Consider the following 22394-nt stretch of genomic DNA (forward strand, 5'->3'; position numbering starts at 1 on the left):
AGAATTTCTTTGACAGAGAGTGGTAACACTTATACCCTTTCTGAGTTGACAAATAGCCCACAAAGACACATTTTAGAGCCCTTGGATCTAATTTCCCCCTATTTTGACTATGGACATGGACAAAGGATACACACCCGAAAACTCTTGGAATAAGGTTGTTTGTAGTGTTTATGTTTGGGTAAAAAGATGAAAGGATGTCCATGGGACTCTTGAAACCCAATACTTGAGAACGCAACTGATTTATGAGATGAGTGGCTGTAAGAACTGCTTCCCCCAAAAAAACTTTAGACATTTCTGAAACAACATGGCTCGGGTGGTTTTTTCTAGTAGGTGACTTCCTTTCTGCTACCCCATTTTGTTGTAGGGTATTAACACAAGATGACTCGTGAACTATTCCCTCTTTTTGAAAGTATGGGTTAAGATTTGGTTGAAAGTCCCTAGCATTATCTGACCTAAACCTTTTGATATTGACCCCAAATTGATTTTTTATCATGGAACATAAGTTTGGGAGTACAGTACTAACATCAGATATATGTTTGAGTAGAAAAAGCCAGGTAACACGAGTGCAATCATCAATGAAAGAAACAAACCATCTTCCCCCAGAAACATTAGGGACAGTAGATGGGCCCCAAATATCATTGTGAATAAGATAGAAATAAAACTTCTTTTATTGCCAATTGGAAAAGATACATGCTTGTGTTTAGCAAGTTCACACACCTCACAATGAAAATCTTCAACATCTAAAATTGTAAACAATGAAGGAAACATGATCTTAACAACCCTAAATGATGGATGTCCTAAACGGCAATGATGAAGTATAATTTTCTCTTTATTGGATGAAACGGACTCTGATATGAAGGAATGAGAAAATCTGCACTTGGTCATGTTTAACTGACTCGGTGCTTCAAGATAGTAGAGGCTATCCCATTCTCTAGCACGTCCAATCGTCCTCCCCGAATCCTTGTCCTGAAATACACAATAACTACTGTGAAAAACCACATTACAACCTAAATCTTGAGTGAGTTTTTGTATAGAGACAAGGTTGGTGGACAATTTAGGAACATGAATGACATTCCTTAAGGTCACTAATGGGCTTATTTTGACATCCCCTACACCGGCTACAGTTTTTGTATAGAGACAAGTTTTTCCTACTATTGGGACATGGAGTGTAGGTTGAGAAAAACTTCGATGAGTGGGTCATATGGTCGGTAGCTCCTGAATCCATGATCCAAGAGTTAATAAAGGTTATATCCGAGGCATTTAATCCAAAGGAAGATGGAAACTTACCTAAATATGCCAAAGAACAAGGACCTGGAGGTCTTTCAAGACTGTTGATAAGAGATCTCACCCTCTCAATCCCCTCCTGGTTGAGATTATTCGACCCCTGAGGTGCGGATTCACCTTGTGGTATGGCAACAATATGGACTTGTCCATTACTCCGTGACTGATCTCCTTTCTAACTCCATTCACGGCTTGGAGGTCCATTGCTCCGAGTCTAATCTCCATGAAGTTTCCAGCATTTTTCACGAGTGTGGCGAGGCTTTTTGCAATAAGTACACCATAATTCATCACAGTTCTGAGTCTTCAATTAGCTATTTCTTCCTGCTTCAAGGGTTGCTCCTCTATCCGTGTTCTAGATTGATTTGCTACCACTAGCCACCATAGCTGATCCATCTGTGCTTTGTGATTCAAACATCAGACTTCTCTTGCTTTCCTCACCTTGAATGAGTGCCACCACTTCATTAAAACATAGAATCTCCTCCTTGCCGAGAATCTAGATTCTCACTTGATCGAGTTCTGGGTTGAGTCCACAAAGAAAGTCATATACCCTATCTTGTTTAATAAAATTCTTTAGCACAGCCGCATCCTCAGGGCACTTAGTTTTTATTACCCTGTAGAGATCAAGCTCTTGCCACAAGGACTTCAGTTGGTTGGCATATTCGGTGACAGTTTTTGTCCCTTGTTTTGCAGCCATCCTCTTCACCTTGATTTCATACACTTGATCCACATCTCTAGCCTTGGAATATGTTTGTTGGACCACGTCCCAAATGTCCTTGGCAGTAGTCAAGAACATACATGTGTCACTTATGTCTGGAGTCATAGAATTCCATAGCCACGCCATAATCATGGAGTCTTCTTCATCCCATGCTTCAAAACGAGGATCTCCTCCTTTCGGCCCTGTACCTGTGAGGTGACTAATCTTCCCCCTTCCTTTCAGCGTTGCACGAACAAGTTGAGACCACTTGAGGTAGTTTTTTCCATCCAACCCGTAGGCTGCCTGAATATTTTACAAATCTCCCGTTGATGAGTTCATCCTGTTTTCCGTTGATTTGACCACCGTAGTGTTGTTGGCACTGCTTTCAGTCGTCTCTGACATGATTGAAAATCAGGGAAACGGCGAGAAGAACAACGATGGGAGATTGAGAGAATCGAGAATCTCAATCGATAATAAAAACCAAGAAAAAACGTTATGCGTGTTTGGAATCAGTTTTGAAACTGTTTTTCACGACAATCGAGACGTTAAAAATGAAATTGGTCCTCAAATCACGTTTGGTGCATTAATAATTAAAAACGGAAAGGAAAATGCTCTTCCCCGTTTCTCTTCTTTGCGTTACTTTTTGAAAACGGTAAAAGGCCCTTTTTCCTTTTTCATTTTCATTTTCATCTCTCCCTTCTCTAACATTAATTTACGTAACCAGATCATCAAAACCAAACAGATCAAGATCAAACAGAAAATTAATCAACAGATCAAGATCAACAAAACCAAACAAATGAAAATGGTAAATCTTCAAGAAAACAGATCTCTCTCTTGATGCAACTGAATCCGAAATTCCGACTAGATTTGGCATGATTGCGACGTGATTAGGGCCTGGGCTCTTCAGGATCTGGACGTGGCAGAGCTGGGCTCGTCGGGATCTGGGAGTTGCGAAGCTTGGCTCATCGGATTTAGGCGTTGCGGAGTTGGCTTGCCGGATCTGGTGATAGCGGAGTTGGCTCGCCGGATTTGGGTCGAGGAGAAAAAGGGGGTTGTGCAAACAGGAGAGGGAAAGGGGGTAAACGGAGAGATATAGAGGGGATAAAGAGATTTTGTCGAGATAGAGAGAGAAGAGGAGAGATGTTATTGCCCCTCATTTGATCCTTTGGAGATATGGGAAATCTGGGTTTGGGTGACCTGCAAAATGTTTTCAGCCACCGTCCAAAGCAAAATGATTTTGTTTGTTGGATACTAGTGAGCAATTAAGAAGTTTTCAATTTTTTCTTATACTGAAAACAATCTCTCAATAAAACTACCAAACGCATTTTCAAAAATAAATTATGTCTGAGATTAAAAACGTTTTCATTTTCATACAAAAAACAGAATCATTTTGGAACGGATTCCAAACACGCTCGTTGAGACAAGAAACAGCAATTGAGAAAAGAAAAGAAAACTGGAAAGTCAAGCAACGGACATAGCAATTAAGGCTGATGAAAAGGCTTGATTTTGAACGGCGATGAAGGCCAAACAATTGAGAAATCCCAGAGAGCCTAGAGCTCTGATACCATATCAAAGATTGAACGGAAGAATCGTTTTTTCACTTCTCCATGTTACAACAAAGGTTAGCTTTATACATAACAACCCTAGCACTAAATTAGGAAACTACCTAGTACTAAATTAAGAAACTACCAAGTCAAATCCCATGATTTATGGGAACTCCCAAAAAAAAAAAGGAAACTTAGCTGTATAGGCCTAATCCTAGGATACAATAGAATACAATTTCCTAAATTAGCTAGCCAATTAATTACATGTATTTTCCCATAGTAAACAATAAGCATGCTTTTACTATAATCAATGCAAAATCACACTCATTCTAGACCCAAAAAAAAAAAAACAAAAAACAAAACAAAACAAAAAACAAAAAAGAGCTTTTCAGAGCTAGGAAAACATTTAGAAACTCACTTGTAGGTTGCCAAATGCCAAATTAGTTGATATTCGTCTGCTTACCATGGAGTGATTTCCTTATTGCGCAATTTTTTGTTCAAGCGCATATTGTTATTTAGAAATTAGAACACCTCAAACGAAGCAACCAATATCAATAAATATACATATAAACAATTATTGTATATAATATACTATAATATGCATCCAGCAGTGTAATTGTTCATTCAAAATAGCAGCTCTAACAATCATGATCTGAGTGATTAGAACAAAAGGTAAAATAAACAAAACCGAGTTCAGTATAAATGGCCAAATTTGTTGAGAGAAGGAACAACAAACTTCTTGGTAAATCAATAAGGTCCACTGTATTACATGCTGTGAAATTACTTATCAGTATCTTAATTTTGCGTAATAAAAGAGACTACTAAATAGGAGAGATAAAACAAGGAAGAAAAAACAGAAGAATCTATGAAATTCAAAGAAACCTGAAATTGAGCTTCACCACTTGCATTCCGTGTTCCACAAGCTGTAGCATCAACAACAAAAAGAATGTCTATATCCCACCATCCAAGCATCAAGCAATTCTATTCATGCAGGATAAACAAAAACCTCGGATCATTTATCACAAATGGGAAACTTATTGCTATGAACAATGTAAAAAACGTAAAATAAAAAACCACTAACCTTGAAACAAATGACTAGTAGCAGAATGTTCTAAAATGTTAATAACATATAGCATGACAAATCGTTTGAGTTTCTCAGACGCTGACCATACCGATAAAACTGGTTCCAACCAAGTAGTTTTAAGTGCAAGCTGTGCCCTCATGAAAATTAACATTGCAAACAATAGATTGCAATAAAAAAGAAACTCAGCTAAAAAGTACATATGAAATTGAGATTTTCATACCTGAAGATTAAGTAAGAACAGATCTCTCCCTTGCAAAGTTAGAGTATCCAATGAAAACCAAAACTTAATCTTGCGAATTCACAGTTACACAGGACCATATCCAAGAACTTTGAATTTGAATTCATCAAAATTTTGAAGATGTATTAACAAACAAAAAGTCATTGACGGAACACTGACAATTATCAGAATTAGTATTCAACCTCTTCAAATTGGTTGCCTAAGAATTTGAAATCTCTATAAATATATTTCTTCCCTCAAGCTCCGAATGGCAGGAGCCAAAAAATCATTAAACTGTTACACAACCTATCAGTCATGCTTCTGAACAAAGTATCCATTTCCTCTTTTTCCCAACCCATCAAAACTTAAGGCTGAGCAAGCTCTCTGCCCTTATCCACGTCAATAGAAACTTAACATTAACAAAAAAAAAAAAAAGACCATTACAAAATTTGCTAATCAATCTCACTTTGTACACATGTACAGAGGGGTAACGAACTGTTGGTGACCCACCACAGCAGATTTTCAAGGGCAGGTCTAGAGATAGGCATCTCTTTCCCCTTCTTTTCCCAATGCCCGTTTACTAGGAGAAAATAAAAAAAAAAACATGCTATATATACAGGGGTTGACTTAGTCTCTAGCACCACCAAAACCAGAACGACTAATAGATTCCCTTGCAAGTCGAACCAAACGTATGAGTTCCTCTATATCTTGGAAGCTGAAATCAATAACCCTTCTAATAGAAGCAATACAATCCTTATTTTGTGCCTCTTCCAGGGTTGCATTAGCAGCCATGAAAGCATTCTGGGACATTCTTGAGGCCTCCATGGCATAATTTACATCCTGAGTCTGCAAAACAAGCACGTATGAACATTTTTAACCCTCTAGTAACACCTATAAACAAGCATGGCCATAACAAATTCTGTTGCCCCTACTCGGAGATCCCATGGCCGCAACATCCAATAACTCACTTATTTTAAAGAAGCTCAATTATATAAAGCCTTTTTTAGGGCATTTTTACGATGTTGAGCCTCCATTTATGGTCCAAGGATGTATGCAAATGCATGTCAAACGACCCTCATTCATAATTTTTCCATATTCCCCAAAAAACCATCTTATACTTTGGTAGCCACAAAACCAGAAATTATCCTCCAATTGATTATCATAGCTAACATGTTCTTGACCTGAAACACCTTGTAAAGCAGCTACTGTTTACTAAACTAAGTTTTGGTCAAAACGAGGAGATTGTACTCAGTAATAAATTTACTTACAAAATCGAGCAGCCTAACAAAACTTGTACGATTTCGAGAAGCGATGACATGGTTTCCAGCAACATGCGAAGCACCTCTAGGTAATGTAGTCCTTTCCCCTATCACTTGGGTGTTTAAGTTATCAACATCTGACGCAGAAGAAGATGGAGACTCACCTGAAGAAATAAGTTGAGATGTAAGGAAACACATCATTTTGTGCAATTTTAGATGCAAATGAACACTGTAAGTTAATTGATTGCTCCCCCCTTTAATAATTCAATAAATATAGCAAACATTGAAATCAAGCTTATTGAGTCATTGACATAAAACTTAAAAGTATGGACATCACCTAATGAACAAAAAATACTCTTTTGATGGAATATTAAGTGCTTGCTTGGTAAAGGAGACCAAACCCCAGTTCCAATAGTTCTGCTATAGTGTTTTTTCCCCATAAAAATTTGAATTTTGGTTCAAACCATCTAGGTTGAACCCATGAACCAAACGGGCACCAAAAGGTTAATATGCAAACCTACGCAAGACCCTTCAATTACCTTGAGGAACGATATGCAAAGTTGCTTGCAACTCATGCCGATCTCTGTTTGTACTGGAATGTTTACAGTATACGACCCTCATGTATGCAATCTCCATGCATTTATAGGCCAAGGCAGCTGCAGCCATTTCTTGGCGTCTTTCATATTCATGGGCACAGAGTCTGTGGATTGCAAAGGCAGCAGCATTATACCAAACACATGAACAACTAAGAAGAATAAGAACTTTAAAACAATGCAGTAAAAATAAAAATTTCCAGCTGCCCAACAGCCGCATGGACAACAAACTAGACAGTGATAATAAAAATAACAGAAATCCAGTCCTCCAACACCCAAACTGAGACAACACAATAGTAAAGTGAGCTTGACCTCTGTTTCTTTGAAGCTTCTACATCTTACTCAGTATATTTATTATGCAACATTATGACATGCCTTAAACTTAAAACCTCCAAACACAAGATGGGTGTTTCTTCTTATTCTTCTTTTTCTCGTTTTTCTCTCTCAGAAACTCGCTTTTAAACATTAAGGTTAAAAATTGTAGGTTCTACAGTTTTTGTGAAGATGAAATATCTCAGTTAAGTTGTATGAAATATAATGGACGTATATGATCAGAAAATAAAGTTAGACTTACTCGCAAAGTTTAGCTGTGGTTGTGTATATTTGCATTTGAGTCATCTCTCCATGTCTTCCATTCTCACTACCACAAGCTTCTAGAAGTACAGCGCCATGAAGAAACTTTAAGGCAGCTTGGAAATAAGCCTCACTACTTTCAAAGGCAAACCCAGAGCTCTGTAAATATAGTGAAAACATACTACAAATTAGAGAGCAGCAAAAAGAGCAACATGTTAATCCTATGAACAAAAAGAAAAAACTGACAACAAGCAACATACAAACCTTAAGGCGATCTGCATAGTCTCTAAGCTCTTTAGCTTCTTGGAGGGTACCAGTAGCTGTCACGTCAGAGGACTTTCTCACGGGACTTGAAGCATCAACATCCCTAGCTCCTTGTCGGTCAGGCGAGAGATGAATCGAGCTGTGACTAACTCTAATCTTGTTGCTTGCACTTCCATCATGTTTCATCTTTGGCCCCTTATCATTGATGGATGCATCAATTGGAGGCGTATGCAATGTGCCTGCTCCTTCAGACCCTGGCACAGGTTGACAACCAAGGGTCGGCACTTCTCTCTTAACTCCAATTTCAGGATGAGAGGAAGTTTTAGATTTACTGCTTTTTGATTCAGTTGTTTCAGGATAGCCCTCAGCAATTTTCCCATTAGTAGTATATCTGGCTAACTTCACATCTAATCCATCATCGTCTCTTCGTTTTAGCTGGGTTTCCAACCCTTTGTCGTTTGACCCTTGTGCTGCGTAATCTTTTCTACCATTATTCTTCTCCTCCTTGACAGTTTTAATGCTCAACTTTTTTACAGAACTGTGTTTAACATCAGTGGCTGTTCCAGGACTAGGTGCAAGATGATTGGGTTCAACCTTTGAATCATATTTTTGGTTCTTCTGTGAGTAGTCACTCACCAGATCAGCAACTTTACCCTTACCTCTATCTAAATCAGAAGTCAAAATTTTGTCTTTGTCCTTAAACTGCAAAGTGGACACCTTACAAGATTTGTGCTGAGAAAAAGCCTCCTCATGATCATTCTTCTTCACTCTAAGCTCATCATAGTACTGTCCCGCAACATGCTGATCAACAACATTACCACTAAACAAATGGCTCCTCCCAACTTCAAAACATGGTTCATCTTTTGCACTGAAGTCATGAGTAGCATCACCATTTTGGTATTTTCTAGTAGAAATCTCCTTCCTCAAGGTCCCAGATCGATTAGTTTCACCATTAGCATCCGCAGCCAAGGGTTTTTTAGAATTACTCACAGATGGGAAACCACCATTAACAGCGTCATCTTTCCTGAGAACATCCCCCGCAGCTCGTGTAAACTTGTCCAAATTGGTCGTTCTCAAAGGAGATGACGAAACCGATTCCACTGGCGAGCCTTTTGCTTCTTCAAATTTGCCTCTCACTTTGTGGGAACCAGAAACTTTTGAAGAGCTTGAAGTGGCAGCCATTGAAACATGTCCAGACCCCAAATCCTTTTTTGATGAGTATGCACCATCCAGAGCTTGTTGAGATGCATCTTTTTTACTATGTTTCCTTGGTTTCTGGTCCTTAACAACAATTCCATCTTTTCCCATTCTATCAAATTGATAACTTTTAACACCTGACAAAATAATTGGGGCCACTCTATCTTTTCTGTCAAACTTATCATTTCCACTGTTACTACTTGACTCCTTTCCATCAGCCTTAGAAATTCTGCACTTCTTTTCCTTCCTAAATCCACTTTCACGACTAACCTCCTTATGTACCTTGACATTGTATGCAGAATTATCAAACGTATCAATATGTGTCTGATTGTCTTGCCAATCCTTCAATTTCCTTTTCTTCATGGACCTCTCACTTCCAGATGAGACCCGACCTTGGTCTTCGGATTTCTTTATGGAAATTTGAGCGTCCTCTGCCCCGAACTTGGTTTCTTTAGATAAACAATATTCACCATTTCTTAAACCTTTCACCCTTGCCTTGGTGCTTGAACTCGGACCCGCCTTCCCTAAACCAATATTAGAATCTTGATGTCTGACGGCATTGTACATACCTTCAGTCTTAGGTTTCGTTGAAGTTTCACATGCATATTGATCAGCATCGCTCTTGCTTTTATTCCTTGTTTCCTTAGAGTTCCCTGCAAGAGATAAAAAGGGGAACAATCCCAGAGATTACCGACTTTTGCATAAAGGAAAGCGATAACAACCCAAGAAATAGTGATCCTAAAATAGAATAGGTACCTCCATTAGCATGCTTTTCTTTCACCTTAGCAATGTCTTTTTCCAAGGTCAAGTTGTATGGTTTGCTCATATGTTGAGAACCTGATTTCTTCATTTGGTTTGAATCTAAAGGAGACTGGCTCATATCATTTAAGCTTCTACTTTTGACAGGTTCATGCAGGTGGTTTGTTGTAGGATTCAAGATCTGAGGACTATCACTGTTACCAAGGTTTGACATCTCTTTCGAACCATGTCTCTTCTTTCCTCGATTAGATAAAGCCTGGAAGGTTGGGTGAAGGTTGGTTTGGTCAAGACGTTGGAAATCTGCTGAATTTACATGATTTTGTAGGTTATTCTGGTTTTCTGAAACTGGTACTTGGTATAATGCACGTAGCGCTTTTGTTGTATCCTCTTCACTGAAATCACAGCGACTCATTCCAGGCCTACAAGATAATTTCAATACCACAGTAAGCAGGCACCAAAGCATGCGTAAATAAATAAACAAATATATATGTATATGCACATTTTTTATGTATATATGAATTGATGTTTTACATGTAAACAAGAGCAACGAGAAAAGGCGTTGCAATAGAAATATATTTAACATTCAACTGAAATTAAGCCATGAACATTACTAGTCTCAATGGGAAGCTGCTTTGTCAAGCTCTAAACCAGTTCAGCATGAAGAGGGAACTTACAGCCAGTTTTGCATGCTACACAACCATTTCTCTGGAAGCTGCTCTGGCTTTATGCCAAAGGGTAGTAGCCGCCATGTTTGACAACGATCACAACAAACCCAATCTTCTTCAATGAGCACGGTGGAAGCTATAGCAGGTTCCACTTGTGAAGTGCTACCATTTCCCATAACAGGAGGATGTACACCTGGAACACCTTTTAAAGATACCCGCTCGTCAACCTTTTTACCGCTTACTGTTTCCTTTGCATTATCCAAAATTGATTTCTTATCTACTTCAACATTACCAAGCTTAGCAGGCTTTTGCTTATCAGCTGTATGTCTCTCCCCGAGATCCAGTCTCATGTCTGTCAGTTCTAGATCTTTGCCACACAACAAATCGGAATTACTATCTCCAGCCTTGCTATTATGTGACTTAAGCTTCTGCGTTTTACTACTGCAAGGGCCAGCACTGTGCCTGATATTCTTTTTATCATTTGGTACCGCACCTGTCTCAATCCCCAAACTTTCCTTTGTCCCCTTCGACTTATTCTTGCCTTCAAAGGATTGCTTTTCTTTCTTACGAGGAAAATTTGTTTCATCATGTTCATTTAATGTATTCTTTGGACCAATATTCTTCCTCTGCAGATCTAGACCTTCTTCTGATTTTGATACATCAGAGTATCCTTTTAAGTTCACAGAAATCTTGTTACCCTTGCACTTGCTGTCATCCCTCAGATCATTTGGAGCATCCTTGAAGGAATCCGTAAATCTCTGTTCTGAAATCTTTTCAACAAAACTACCCATAGATGATTGTTTCTCATTCTTCCTGCAGTCCTGACCAGATAAAGATTCAAATGGTTCCTCTTTCCGTAATTTAGAGGGAAATAATCTATCTTTCCTCTCATCATTTTTGGCGTCCTTAAGAACTTCAAACTCCCGACCAATCACTTTCACAGAACCACCAGCATCACATTCTGTGTTGGTTTTTGGTGTGCATTTTGAGCCATTACACAAAAACTCCTTCCCTACAATGGTTTCCTTATCTGATGTCATGTTTTCACGAACAGTAATGTCATTCTCAACATATGTACCATTCCCATGCTTCATTTCAGTATGCCTTTTCCTTTTTCCTGATGATTTTGCCTTCTCCTTTGACACTTTTCCATCCCTCTGCTTAGAACTCGGTTTATTTTTTAAAATAGCAGAGTTATCTTGAACACCCTTGAATGAATGTTCCCCTTTATTTGCTTTAAAAAACTTTTCCTCCCTAGTCAAGCAAAGCAAACTATCATGAAGAGGTGATATTGTTACATCTCCAGGAATTGGAAAGGAAGTCATAACCTGTTCCAAGACATCAAATAAACAAGAAATACAGTCGGATTATTTTGGTCCATTCCATCCATTGCCAGAATCATAATATGATGACAAAACAGTGCAAATATCACCTTTATAATGTTAGTGAGGAACTCGTCCACAGTCTCTCGAGGTACAGGTGGCCTCCCCCCACTTTCCTCGGAGTTGTTCCCCGAAGATGAAGATGGAGAGTCATCAAGGCCGAGACCACTATAAATTGCATTCTTTTGCGCCAAGTTATCGGAACTCATCTTAATTCGAAACTTCAATGGTCTTTGATCAGTTTGGTTGGCTGATCTATTTGGAGTTTCATCCTTCAAAGCACATTTTTCAGCAACTTGGACAGAAGGCAGGCGTGAACTTTTCTTCACTGAAATGTCCACAGAAGGTGCTATAGAATTATGTAATGGACGATCACTGCTGGGAAAAGTTCCGAGCCTCATACACAGGGATGCATTTGAAGGAGCTTTCAAGACCTGAGAGGCACCCTGTATCGTAACATAACCCATAGTGCTCAAGTAAAATAGAATTTCCCAAGCTGACAACATGTCAGGAACATATATATCTCCTTCCTACCAAATGACCAAAAGACAAGGAGGAAAGTTTTCCATATACCTCCAAAGTTAAATTGTTAGGAGATCTGGATATGCTCTGGTTTTTCTGTGGTGACTTTGGATGAGACCAAACAGTCAGGGAGCGTTCATATGTAGGTAAAAATGAGCCATACCCACCAAATTTAGCCCCTGATATAAAAAAGCCAAACCCCATCAGTTTTCAATGTATAAATAAAACCACACTCATCTTAATAATCTATAACTTCTTTGATAAGTCGCTTACCCAAATTATCTGCAGAAACTCCACCCTCAAAGTCTTTCTGGAAATGTCCCAGAAGATTATGGATCCTCTCATCCTTTCGGAAAACAAAAACAAAAGACAAAATTATGTAACTATGTGTACAAGCAATAGAATGAAGAATAATGAAGAATGAACTAGAACCTAAACATCAAACATTGACTATAACAATGGAAACCAAAATTCCAAGAGAATTGTGTTATGGAGGAAACTTCCTCTAGCTACGTCACTATGTGTAGAATCAACAGAATCATGAACAATGAAATAAAAAACTAACCATCAATTTTTAGCTACAAAATGTGAACTGTGCTATGGGAAAAAATTCCACTTCCTGTTATTACAGACAAACCAATTATGTGAACCCAACTCAACAAACAGGAACAATTGTTAAGTTGATACTTCACATGATTCAATTTCAGAGTTTGCATAAAGGATCAAATTATATGCACAAACTCTTTAAAATGATCCTTACAAAGTTAAAAATGCTTCATTTTCTTTGCGGAGAAGACACAAGGACAAAAATGAACACTCCCAATTTAATGTTCATCTTATTGCACTTTCCAAGCACTAGATATTACAATTCACCATTACCATTTGCAAGTTCTAAACTTTAATTTTATGAGGTTTACTCATTAAATATCCAAGAAGAAAAAATTGAACTTGATTGAAGCAAAAACCAAAGACGCCCTTACAATGTAAGAGAGATCAGTGTCAGGGTCAATATTGGCGTTGTCAAAGCAAGCCTCGCCTTCTTCGAGCTCGCCATTTTCTTCCATCTCCAACACCATCAAAAACCCTAATTCCCAATCCCCCCTTTTCTAACCCCAAAACCCTAGCTGTTCTCTCTCCCTAAAGTCCAACATCACTACTCCAATTTCCCCAAAATTCCTCTCTTGCCCAACAAACCACTTACAGAACCAAACAAAACCCAGAAACCAATTTCCCAGAAACCGACACTCGCAATACCAAATCACGAACTCTCATTTAAATACCCAAAATTTAAAAAAATCTATAAAAAAAAAATTAAAATCCCTCAATGAACCAAATTAAGAAAAAAAAAACGAAAATTAATATGAAAACTCGGAATTTCACGATCGGATACTTTGATTTCGCAGCCGAGATGGGCTGAAACCGATCAGTGCCGACTCGGATTGAAGAGTTCGTAAGGATTCGATTTTCTCACTTGTTTCTTCTCTCTGTATGTTTTTCGTGTTTGTTTTGTTTTATTTTTTTTAAAAATCGCATACAGCGGAAGAAGAGCTGGGTTTTGGTCTTTGCTAATTACTGTCTTTTTTTTTTTTGCAAATTTATTTTTTTCGTTTTTCTTTTTTTTTTTATTATGTCCTCCTTTTGCATGTTTTTTTAGTAAATTTTCTTTTGAAAATGGATATATTTGAAAAAAAAAAATTTTGACATATTTTTGCATGAGTTCTAGAATGGTCTTCTTCCTCCTGCGCGTGAGTAGAGAGCGAGTTAATTTATTTTAGTTCCGTTCATTTCACCGATTTAAATTTTATTAAAATAAAAAATTCTTATAAACAGTGACATTTATTTTTTTTATTATAATAAAAAATTCTCATATAAAATTATATCTTAATTCTAATTAAAAATTTAAAGTAACAAACTAAACGAGTCATTTGTTATAAAATTCCTTTTTAAATAGACGAACTTTTTTTTTTAAGTAAAAGACGAACATTTTCAATGCTTTGAGTCATTAGAAAACGATGATGATGATAATATAATAATAATGATAATGGTAAAATTTTCTATCAAAAAATAATAATCACCCTCAAATAAAGAATTATAATTATGAAATTGTTGGTTTCTCAAATCAGATTTTTTTAAAAAAATTATGCGGAAACGTGGTATCAATCGAATCATATAAATTAAATGCAATTATTATTTCATGTTAATTTAACTATAAAGATATTAAAGAGAAGAAAAATTTTACCGTCGTTCGATTAGAACGTAAATCTTGAACTTCTCTAACACCATCTTGAGCTCTTAAATTTCAAGAATACCACGGTTCTTTCTCAACGTATCTCCAGATTAACGTGAACTCGAACGGACGTTCTAATGGGTTTCTTAACACATGAGATAGATGAATGGAAAGATCACCTATAATTATCACTCATTTTTCTTAAAAGTATGTGATATCTCTCAATAGTCTTTTTCTCTTCTCACTTTTTATTTTATTACGTGCAACTTCTCTCTCTTTTGCATGAGGAACATAATGGGCGCATTTGGAATTCGTTCCAAAATAATTTTATTTTTTGTATGAAAATAAAAATAGAAATGTTTTCAATCTCAGACAAAAAATTATTTTTGAAAATGTGTTTGGTAATTTTATCAGGAGATTGTTTTCAATATAAAAAAACTCATTAATATCTCTGTCTCTTTTTCTTTGCTCGAGAGAGGAGAAAACGAAAATAAAAAATAAAAAATGACTAAAAGTCGTTTTTCATTTCTCTTTCATTTTACACTAAATCAAAAAATTATTTTTATTTTCATTTTTTGTCTATATTACACCAAACGTCATTTTAAAAATATTTTTATTTTATTTTTAAAAAACGTAAAAAATAAAAACGGATCAATTCTAAACGTAGTCAATATTTTTTTTCTTTCCTCAATTTTTCCGTGCAGTTCCTTTTCTTTTTTTTCCGAGGAAACGTGCGTATTTCTTTATTCATTTATTACCTCATTGGCCAAAATAAAATAAAATAAATAAATAAAAATTCTTTAGATGAGAAACGTGGAGAGATACAAGAGTGTGAGAAAAATTTTCTTCTTTCTGTAAAAATAATTAGATTCATCTATATTAATTTAAATTAATTTTAAATTAATTTTAATATTAATTAATATATGTATTTAGAATTTTCAATTCTAAATTAATAATCATAACCTAATATGATATGTATAGTTCACATTAATCTTATAGAGCCGTTGAGAGAAACTATGAACATTATAAATTTAAGCTTTAATAATTTTAACAATTAATTAACACATTAATTAATATATTAAAATTATTAATTCCAAATTACTCCACTATAAATTTAGAATTGCACTCTTAAAATTATAAAATAATTATATTCACGAAATTTGTGTTGTCCATTGATATAGTCACTACATACGAATTAATCCTATATAAACGGTTCATAATTAAAGCTAGGTATTTTCCGTTGACTTCTTTAATTATTTTTTTCTCCATAAGTACCGTTGATTCTTTAATGAATAATATATTGTATGATCCAATCATAAAATTGAGCGCTCTAATTATTTAAGCATCGAATCAACACTTATGGGAACCGTCCATCTACTTCATTATAAATGAATGGATTTCATCTTGAAAATTAATATTATCCGCTATTTATTTTACTACGCTCTCAATATATCAAGACTTTGATACTATTCACATGTGTCATTACTCAATATGTCAAATAACATAATATCATAAATATGAGTCTATTAATTACTCAAAATTAAGATTAATTCATATATGACCATCATTGATAAATATTGAATACTCTATTTAATAACGAAATTTATTAGAGATTCATAATTAATCGTGTTCCGCTCCTATGTAATCATATTACATAAAATACTTTCATTTCAATAATCTCATTATTACCAATCTAGGATAAGATTGTTTCATTCATAATGTAATGAACCGCATTAGTAATTTTAAATTAAAGATCTCAACTTTAATTTATAATTACGGACAAGTTTAGATTATTTTACTTCAAACAGTATCCTCTGCATATAACACTTATATACAATGCTTTACATCTAAAATAATCTAAGATTTTGATATTTATAAAATATCACCATGCAAAACAATATTAAAAAAATTCTCATTTTATTAATAATCAGCAAATTATTTACATATTATTTGATTTATAGGCGTATACCTTAACAGAAATAATGTGGAAAAATCAATAAAACAACAGTGAGATGAGAGATGTATGTATTTTTTTATTGGAGGAATATTCAACAATCGGATCAGATAAGATATTAAAGCCTCGTTTATTTCACATATTCGAGTTTTCAGTTTTAGGTTTCTACAGTAAAAAGCTCTCAGAAAATGTTACATTCCCCGTTCATTTCACCGATTCAAGTTTTGCTACAGTAAAAAGTTCTTAGAAACAGTCACATCTAACTTTTTTACTACAGTAAAAAGTTCTCACATAAAATCACATCTCAATTCGAATTAAAAACTCGAATCAACGAACTAAACGGGTCTAACTTTTTCTGCTACAGTGAAAAACTCTCAGAAAATGTCACATCTCAACTCAAATTGAAAACTCAAATCCGCGAAGTGAACGAGACTTAACTCTCTAAGCATCAATTCACCCAAAAGAAAAATTGTATACATACTGTTCAAAGCTTCACATGATTTTCTCCGGTCGTAGCAAGAAACAAAAATGGACTTTTTTATTTTATATCTTATCTTTTTTACTTTAAAAAAAATCTTAAATTTTGAAGTTTATAAAAAAAAAAAAAAAAAAGCTTATACCTTACATTATAGGTTATTGTGCATTTATATCTCTAGATATTGTCATACTCTCTTCTCAAAAAACAGATGGTCTTATTTGATTCCCCGTTCAAATTGTAAAATTTAGTTTAAGTTGTAGTGATTTAATTTGTAATTCAAATTGGTGTTTAGATATGTAAATAAATTATAATTTAGATTGGAATAAAATTCAAAATGTATTTGGATAAAATGTTGAAAACTGTCATTAAAGTTTTGTAACAAATTTTATAAAATCTCATTGTAGATGACATTGAAAAAATATGCAATATGAATGGGGTGCTATCTCTCTTTATTATAAACATATTAAAAAAAATCACCTCAATCAGAATTGAAAAGGTTATGACATTTTTAAACTTAAAGTTGAGAAAAAATAAAAAGTAAAATCTGAATTGTTTTCACTATAAAAAATAATTTAGATTCTGAATTTAAAGGGAGAGTCAATTCTAAAATCAAGGGATTGTCCTCATTTAGTTCTCTACTAAACATTAATTTGAACCTTCAACTACAATTTGAATTAAATTTTTTGGTTCGGATTGTTAAAACAAACAACATAGATGATTCCGAACTCAGCATGTGGTGCCTTCAGTCTCGCAAGCCATGATGCATGGTCATCGTCGTCGTGCAGCACCGCCCAGTCGAAGCAGCCACGAGCTTGGCGGCCAAGCAACCTGGTGCGGCGAGCTCTTGCTCGCCCTCGCGAATGTCATAAATCTGCCGTTACAATGCCATCATTAATCGTTGAAATTTTATCAACATAATGATGAATGTGACATTTAATTTGAAAGGAAACGTGACAAAAATAGCTAGTAAAGCATTTGTGTCAATGTTTTGACTTTTGGGACATCAACGTAAATTTGGAAAAGAACACCACTTGGAACACACCACGACTCACTTGTGTTGGTGTGCCGCATTTAATTCCACGTACATATAAGAACCTAACTCATTCGTGTTGGTGTCATAAACTTTTATTAAATTTATTGTCGAGAGCTTTCATATGGTATTCAACTCATAAGATATTAATGTAAATAAGTCAACACCATTTATTTTTTAAGAAAAAATCGTAATATAGGTTTATGTTGTAACCTGTCTACACTCTTTTATATATATAGTTGTGGGATCGATTTCGCATCCTTTTTATTCTTAACCCAAATTCTCAATCTATTTTATCTACGCTCTTTGACTTAATGGCCATTGCCACAACAGTCCTACGATTATTGTAGGAAATAGTACAAAGTGTGAAACATCAGGGCTTCTTCTTTTGTATTTTTTAAAGTTAAATTGATTTGAGTTCAAATTTTAATTTAAGTTAAAGTGTATTTGAGTATGGTTTAATTTGAGTTTGTGTTTTGATTTGCACATTTGAGTTATTATTTAAATTGAGAATCTATTTAAATTTGTGTTTGGGTGGACCAAAACTTAAGTTTATAATTTGATAGTATTTTAATAAAAATTCAATGATGATAGAAAATTTTAATAGAGTATATCGGTGAGATTTTGTTCGTCTTTTCGTTATAAATGCATAGAAAAAATAATTATCTCAATAAAAAATAAAACAAAAAAATTATGATATTTTAAAAAATGGAGAAATTAACTTGCAATGACTCTACTGATCCCAATTAACGACACAAAAGAACAAACTCTCAGAGGAACCCAACCACACGACACGACATTGGAATAATATTTGATCAACGTCTTCTGCAATACCATGGCACGTAAGACAAAAGTCAAACAGTAGTTGGAAATCCAAAAATAAAGGGGGAGAAATTGTAGGTCCGTTTAGTTCGTTGATTCGAGTTTTTAATTTGAGTTGAGATGTGAGTATATGTGAGAGTTTTTTACTGTAATAAAAAAGTTAAATGTGACTATTTCTGATAGCTTTTTACTGTAGTAAAACTCAAATTGGTGAAATGAACGAGGCATGTGGCTCTAAGAGGTAATGCTTTTGCCCCCAAGTTTTTAGAAGGAATAAGGGAACTTTTATGGTAGGAATTAATTTTATTATATTGGTAGAAACAGTTATTGGATTCAATCCGATATGTGAATAGGAGTAGTTTTGTATTTTGTATTGTAAATTTTTAGTGTGGATACTCACAATTTAGATAGTTAGAACTGTTAGAAATGTATACTAGAAGTATAAGATGTAATAGAATATTCATTATTTATTTAATAAAATAATTTATTTATTGTTTTATGTACATATATTATTGAATATTATATTAATATCATTAAAAATTCTATGATTATTTATGTGACCTTAAATATTGCATATAAGCGTTATATGCGAGAGGATAATATTTAAGGATAATAATTAAAACGATGTTCATAATGACTTAAATTAAAATTTGAAATCTTTAATTAAAACATTACTAATACAGAAAGTAGCAAAAATCAAAAGAGAAGCAAGGTTCACAAAAGGTCAGGAAGTAGTATGACCGGTTCACTAGTAACTACCACTGCAGGGCCCTGTCATTTTCATTTAGAATGGAATGGTGTTATCTGCACTATTAATATAATGAGATATTAAATGAGTGTATTATGCATAATGAGATCGTGTAGAACCGGAACACAGACACAATACGAATTTCTAATAATTTTCCTTAAGTATAGAAATGCTAATTGAGTCTATTAATGGTCATATATAGAACGACATTAATCCTGAGTTATTAGTAGATTCCTATTTATGGATTTCTGTCTTTTGATTTACTCGATACGGATTCCGAGATGTTAAATCATATTCCTTGTATTTTGGAGACATAATGAAGTGAGTAACCGGAAATGTTATACAAGATGGAATCCATTCATTCTTAAGAAAGAAGTAGATAAATAATTCTTTTGAGGATTGATTCGGTACTTAGACTAGTAGTAGCTCTTATTCATGAATTTGTGTTATGAATCACTGTCCATTACTGAATCAATGGTACTCAAGGATAAAAATGTAATTAGAGAGATTAAGGGATTTCATCTAGCTCTAATTATGAATCATTTATGGATGATTGATCTATATGTAATGACTATATCAAATGGATACTTCACAATTTAGAAGTAAATTATATCTATAATTATGATAGTGCAATTTTAAGTTTATAGTGGAGTAACTTTTAGAATTAATAGAATTAATAAATGAATTAATTAAAAAGTTTTAATTAATTTTTAATTTTGTTAGATCTCAGAATTATAGGTCCATAAGTCCCCGCATCGTCATTGTAATCCTACAAGACACTAAAAGCAAAATGAGAATTCTAAAATTATGAAATTCTAAGTAGAACACTAAAGAATAATTAATTGAGAATGAATTATATATTAAATAATGTGATTATTTAAATTTCAATTTTAAAACACACATGTGGAGGAGTCCACATGGTGTACACGTCCAACACTGTGAGAATCCCTGTGGGATTCAGCTGCTTGCTCTGCTCTCTAAGTTATCCAATTTGAATTCAAATTGAATTAAGTTTGACTTTAATTGGAATTTGAATTTGAGTCAAAATTGGACTGCAAGATAAAGGAGAATTTGTCTCCTTCCCTATTTATAATTTGCGCCAACCATAGGGGGAATATCCATGTGGTGGCCGGCCCGTATGGATAAGAGAGAGATGAAATTTTATTTCTAAAATCAATTAGAAATAGGAGATAATTATCAAGTTTTATCTTGGAGATAAAATAAGACTTCTTCTGGAAGTCTGAGTGTCTGACTACTACTCTATAAATATGAGATTGTAGAAAATTGAAAAGCACAATTTTTGCTTTCCCTAGCATATAGTGGTCGGTTTATAGAGTGAGGAAAAAGAAATTTTTTTTTCTGATTCTACGTCATGCATGTGTTGGTTCTCATATAAAATTTGAGTGTTTGAGTGCTAATCTCGTTTTGTTTTAGGTGTGCACACACACACGTCTTTATAGATTCAAGAAATTGACGAGAAAGATTCGGGTATTCTAAGTAAGCTTGGAACGAGGAACGTTTGTGGTCAAAAAACTCAATTTATCAACCTAATGATTCACTAGGTAAATTCATTCATAAATTAGTTTGATTAATTTATTATTACATAAATTAATGTATTTTATAGAGTACCTTAAAATTTTTGAATGGAGCCAAGCTACCGGGCAAAATAAAGAGGAGTATTCTTAATTGAATGTTGGTCTAAGATACACACTACACAAAAAGTTAGGTGTCGTCTCATTGCCTCATGCTTAATGTGGATTGTGTTTGTATGAGTGGAAGAAGTTGACTAGTGTAACGGGTAGGATGCCTTTCCTTTTTATTATTTATTTTTTCTTTTTTGTGAATGGGTTAGGGATTGGACACCATAGAATCTTACTTTAAGGTACGTGCCCAAATAATAGATTGTATGATAATAAGTATGTACCGGTGCAAATGAAACTAAACCAACCTTTTAATAAAATCGGATCAAATGTTTTCTATTGTATTGACTAGTCATTTTTGTTATAATAAAAAAGGATGAGGGACGAAGTGACACTCAACATTAAAGAAGTTTTAGTACTTCATTTTAATACAAAAAAGACTGGTGACGTTTGGTTTATGGATTCAAATCATGTGATTAAAACTATTTTCGATTTACGTGTATTTTTTGTGAGAGAAAATACTGTAGCGAACCACGAACCATGATTCAAATCAGGAAACAATGAAGGATTTATGTGAAGCCAAGAAGATTCTTGGAATAGAGATAAACAGGGACAAATTGAGAGGCAAGCTTTGTTCAACTCAGAAGCAATATCTGAAGAAGGTACTACAACATTTTGGTATGAATGAGAATTCAAAACCTATAAGTACCCCGCTTGCTCCTCATTTGAATCTTGGTGCCTAGTTATCTCCCAAGCCTGATGCAAAACAAGAATATATGGCAAGAGTTTCGTATGCTAATGCGGTAGATAGCTTGATGTATGCAATAGTGTGTACGAGGCATGACATTTCACAAGCAGTTAGAGTTGTGAGCATGTATATGCATGACCCTAGCAAAAGTCATTGGCAAGCTGTGAAATGGATTCTACGATATTTAAAAAACACTATAGATGTTGGTTTGGTGTTCAAGTGGGAAAAATCCCTTGGTCAGTTGTAGTTGGATATTGTGACGCATGTAGTTTATATAAGCAACGGTTTACTACTGGCTATTTGTTCACTTTAGCCAAGGTGCCAATCAATTGGAAGTCTACCTTGCAGTCGACAGTTGCTTTGTCTATGGTAGAGGCATAGTACATGGCTATTACAGAAGCTGTTAAGGAAGCAATTTGGCTTCAAGAGTTGCTTGAAGACTTGAGAGTTGGTCAGAAGCATATTACGGTGCATTGTGATAGTTAGAGCGCTATTCACTTAGGGAAGAATCAAGTCTACTATGCAAGGACGAAGCACATTGACGTTCGCTATTATTTTGTGCGGGAAATTCTCGAAGAAGGTGAGTTACTCCTTCATAAGGTTTCGACAACACAGAATCATGCAGATATGATGACCAAGGTGGTGACAGTAGCCAAGTTTAAACATCGTTTGGACTTAGTCAATATCTTGCATATTTGAGTTGGTGTCCGGGG

The 22394-nt window shown here is 34.8% G+C and overlaps 1 protein-coding gene across 1 annotated transcript; it reads right to left on the reverse strand.

Moving 5' to 3' along the window:
- Window positions 1-5180: 5180 nt before the first annotated feature.
- Window positions 5181-13348, reverse strand: LOC21406313. Its single transcript, XM_024166895.1, has 11 exons — window positions 13015-13348; window positions 12308-12380; window positions 12086-12213; window positions 11563-11958; window positions 10140-11458; window positions 9463-9884; window positions 7510-9359; window positions 7247-7404; window positions 6619-6779; window positions 6089-6243; window positions 5181-5666 (listed from the first exon to the last, which is right to left on the reverse strand). The coding sequence occupies exons 1-11, from the start codon at window positions 13108-13110 to the stop codon at window positions 5448-5450; spliced, it is 4977 nt and encodes a 1658-aa protein (XP_024022663.1). The 5' UTR covers window positions 13111-13348; the 3' UTR covers window positions 5181-5447.
- Window positions 13349-22394: the final 9046 nt, after the last annotated feature.

The sequence above is a fragment of the Morus notabilis genome, unplaced genomic scaffold (assembly GCF_000414095.1).
Source record: "Morus notabilis unplaced genomic scaffold, ASM41409v2 Scaffold156, whole genome shotgun sequence".
NCBI lineage: Eukaryota > Viridiplantae > Streptophyta > Magnoliopsida > Rosales > Moraceae > Morus > Morus notabilis.

What these genes read in the sequence shown, in the direction of transcription:
- LOC21406313 (XM_024166895.1), bottom strand. Translation starts at nt 13,110, where the DNA reads ATGGTGTTGGAGATGGAAGAAAATGGCGAGCTCGAAGAAGGCGAGGCT. An exon ending in ACACTGATCTCTCTTACATT is followed by an intron (nt 12,381 to 13,014) that starts GTAAGGGCGTCT and finishes GTTTTCCGAAAG; the next exon opens with GATGAGAGGATCCATAATCT. An exon ending in ACTATGCAGATCGCCTTAAG is followed by an intron (nt 7,405 to 7,509) that starts GTTTGTATGTTG and finishes CTATATTTACAG; the next exon opens with AGCTCTGGGTTTGCCTTTGA.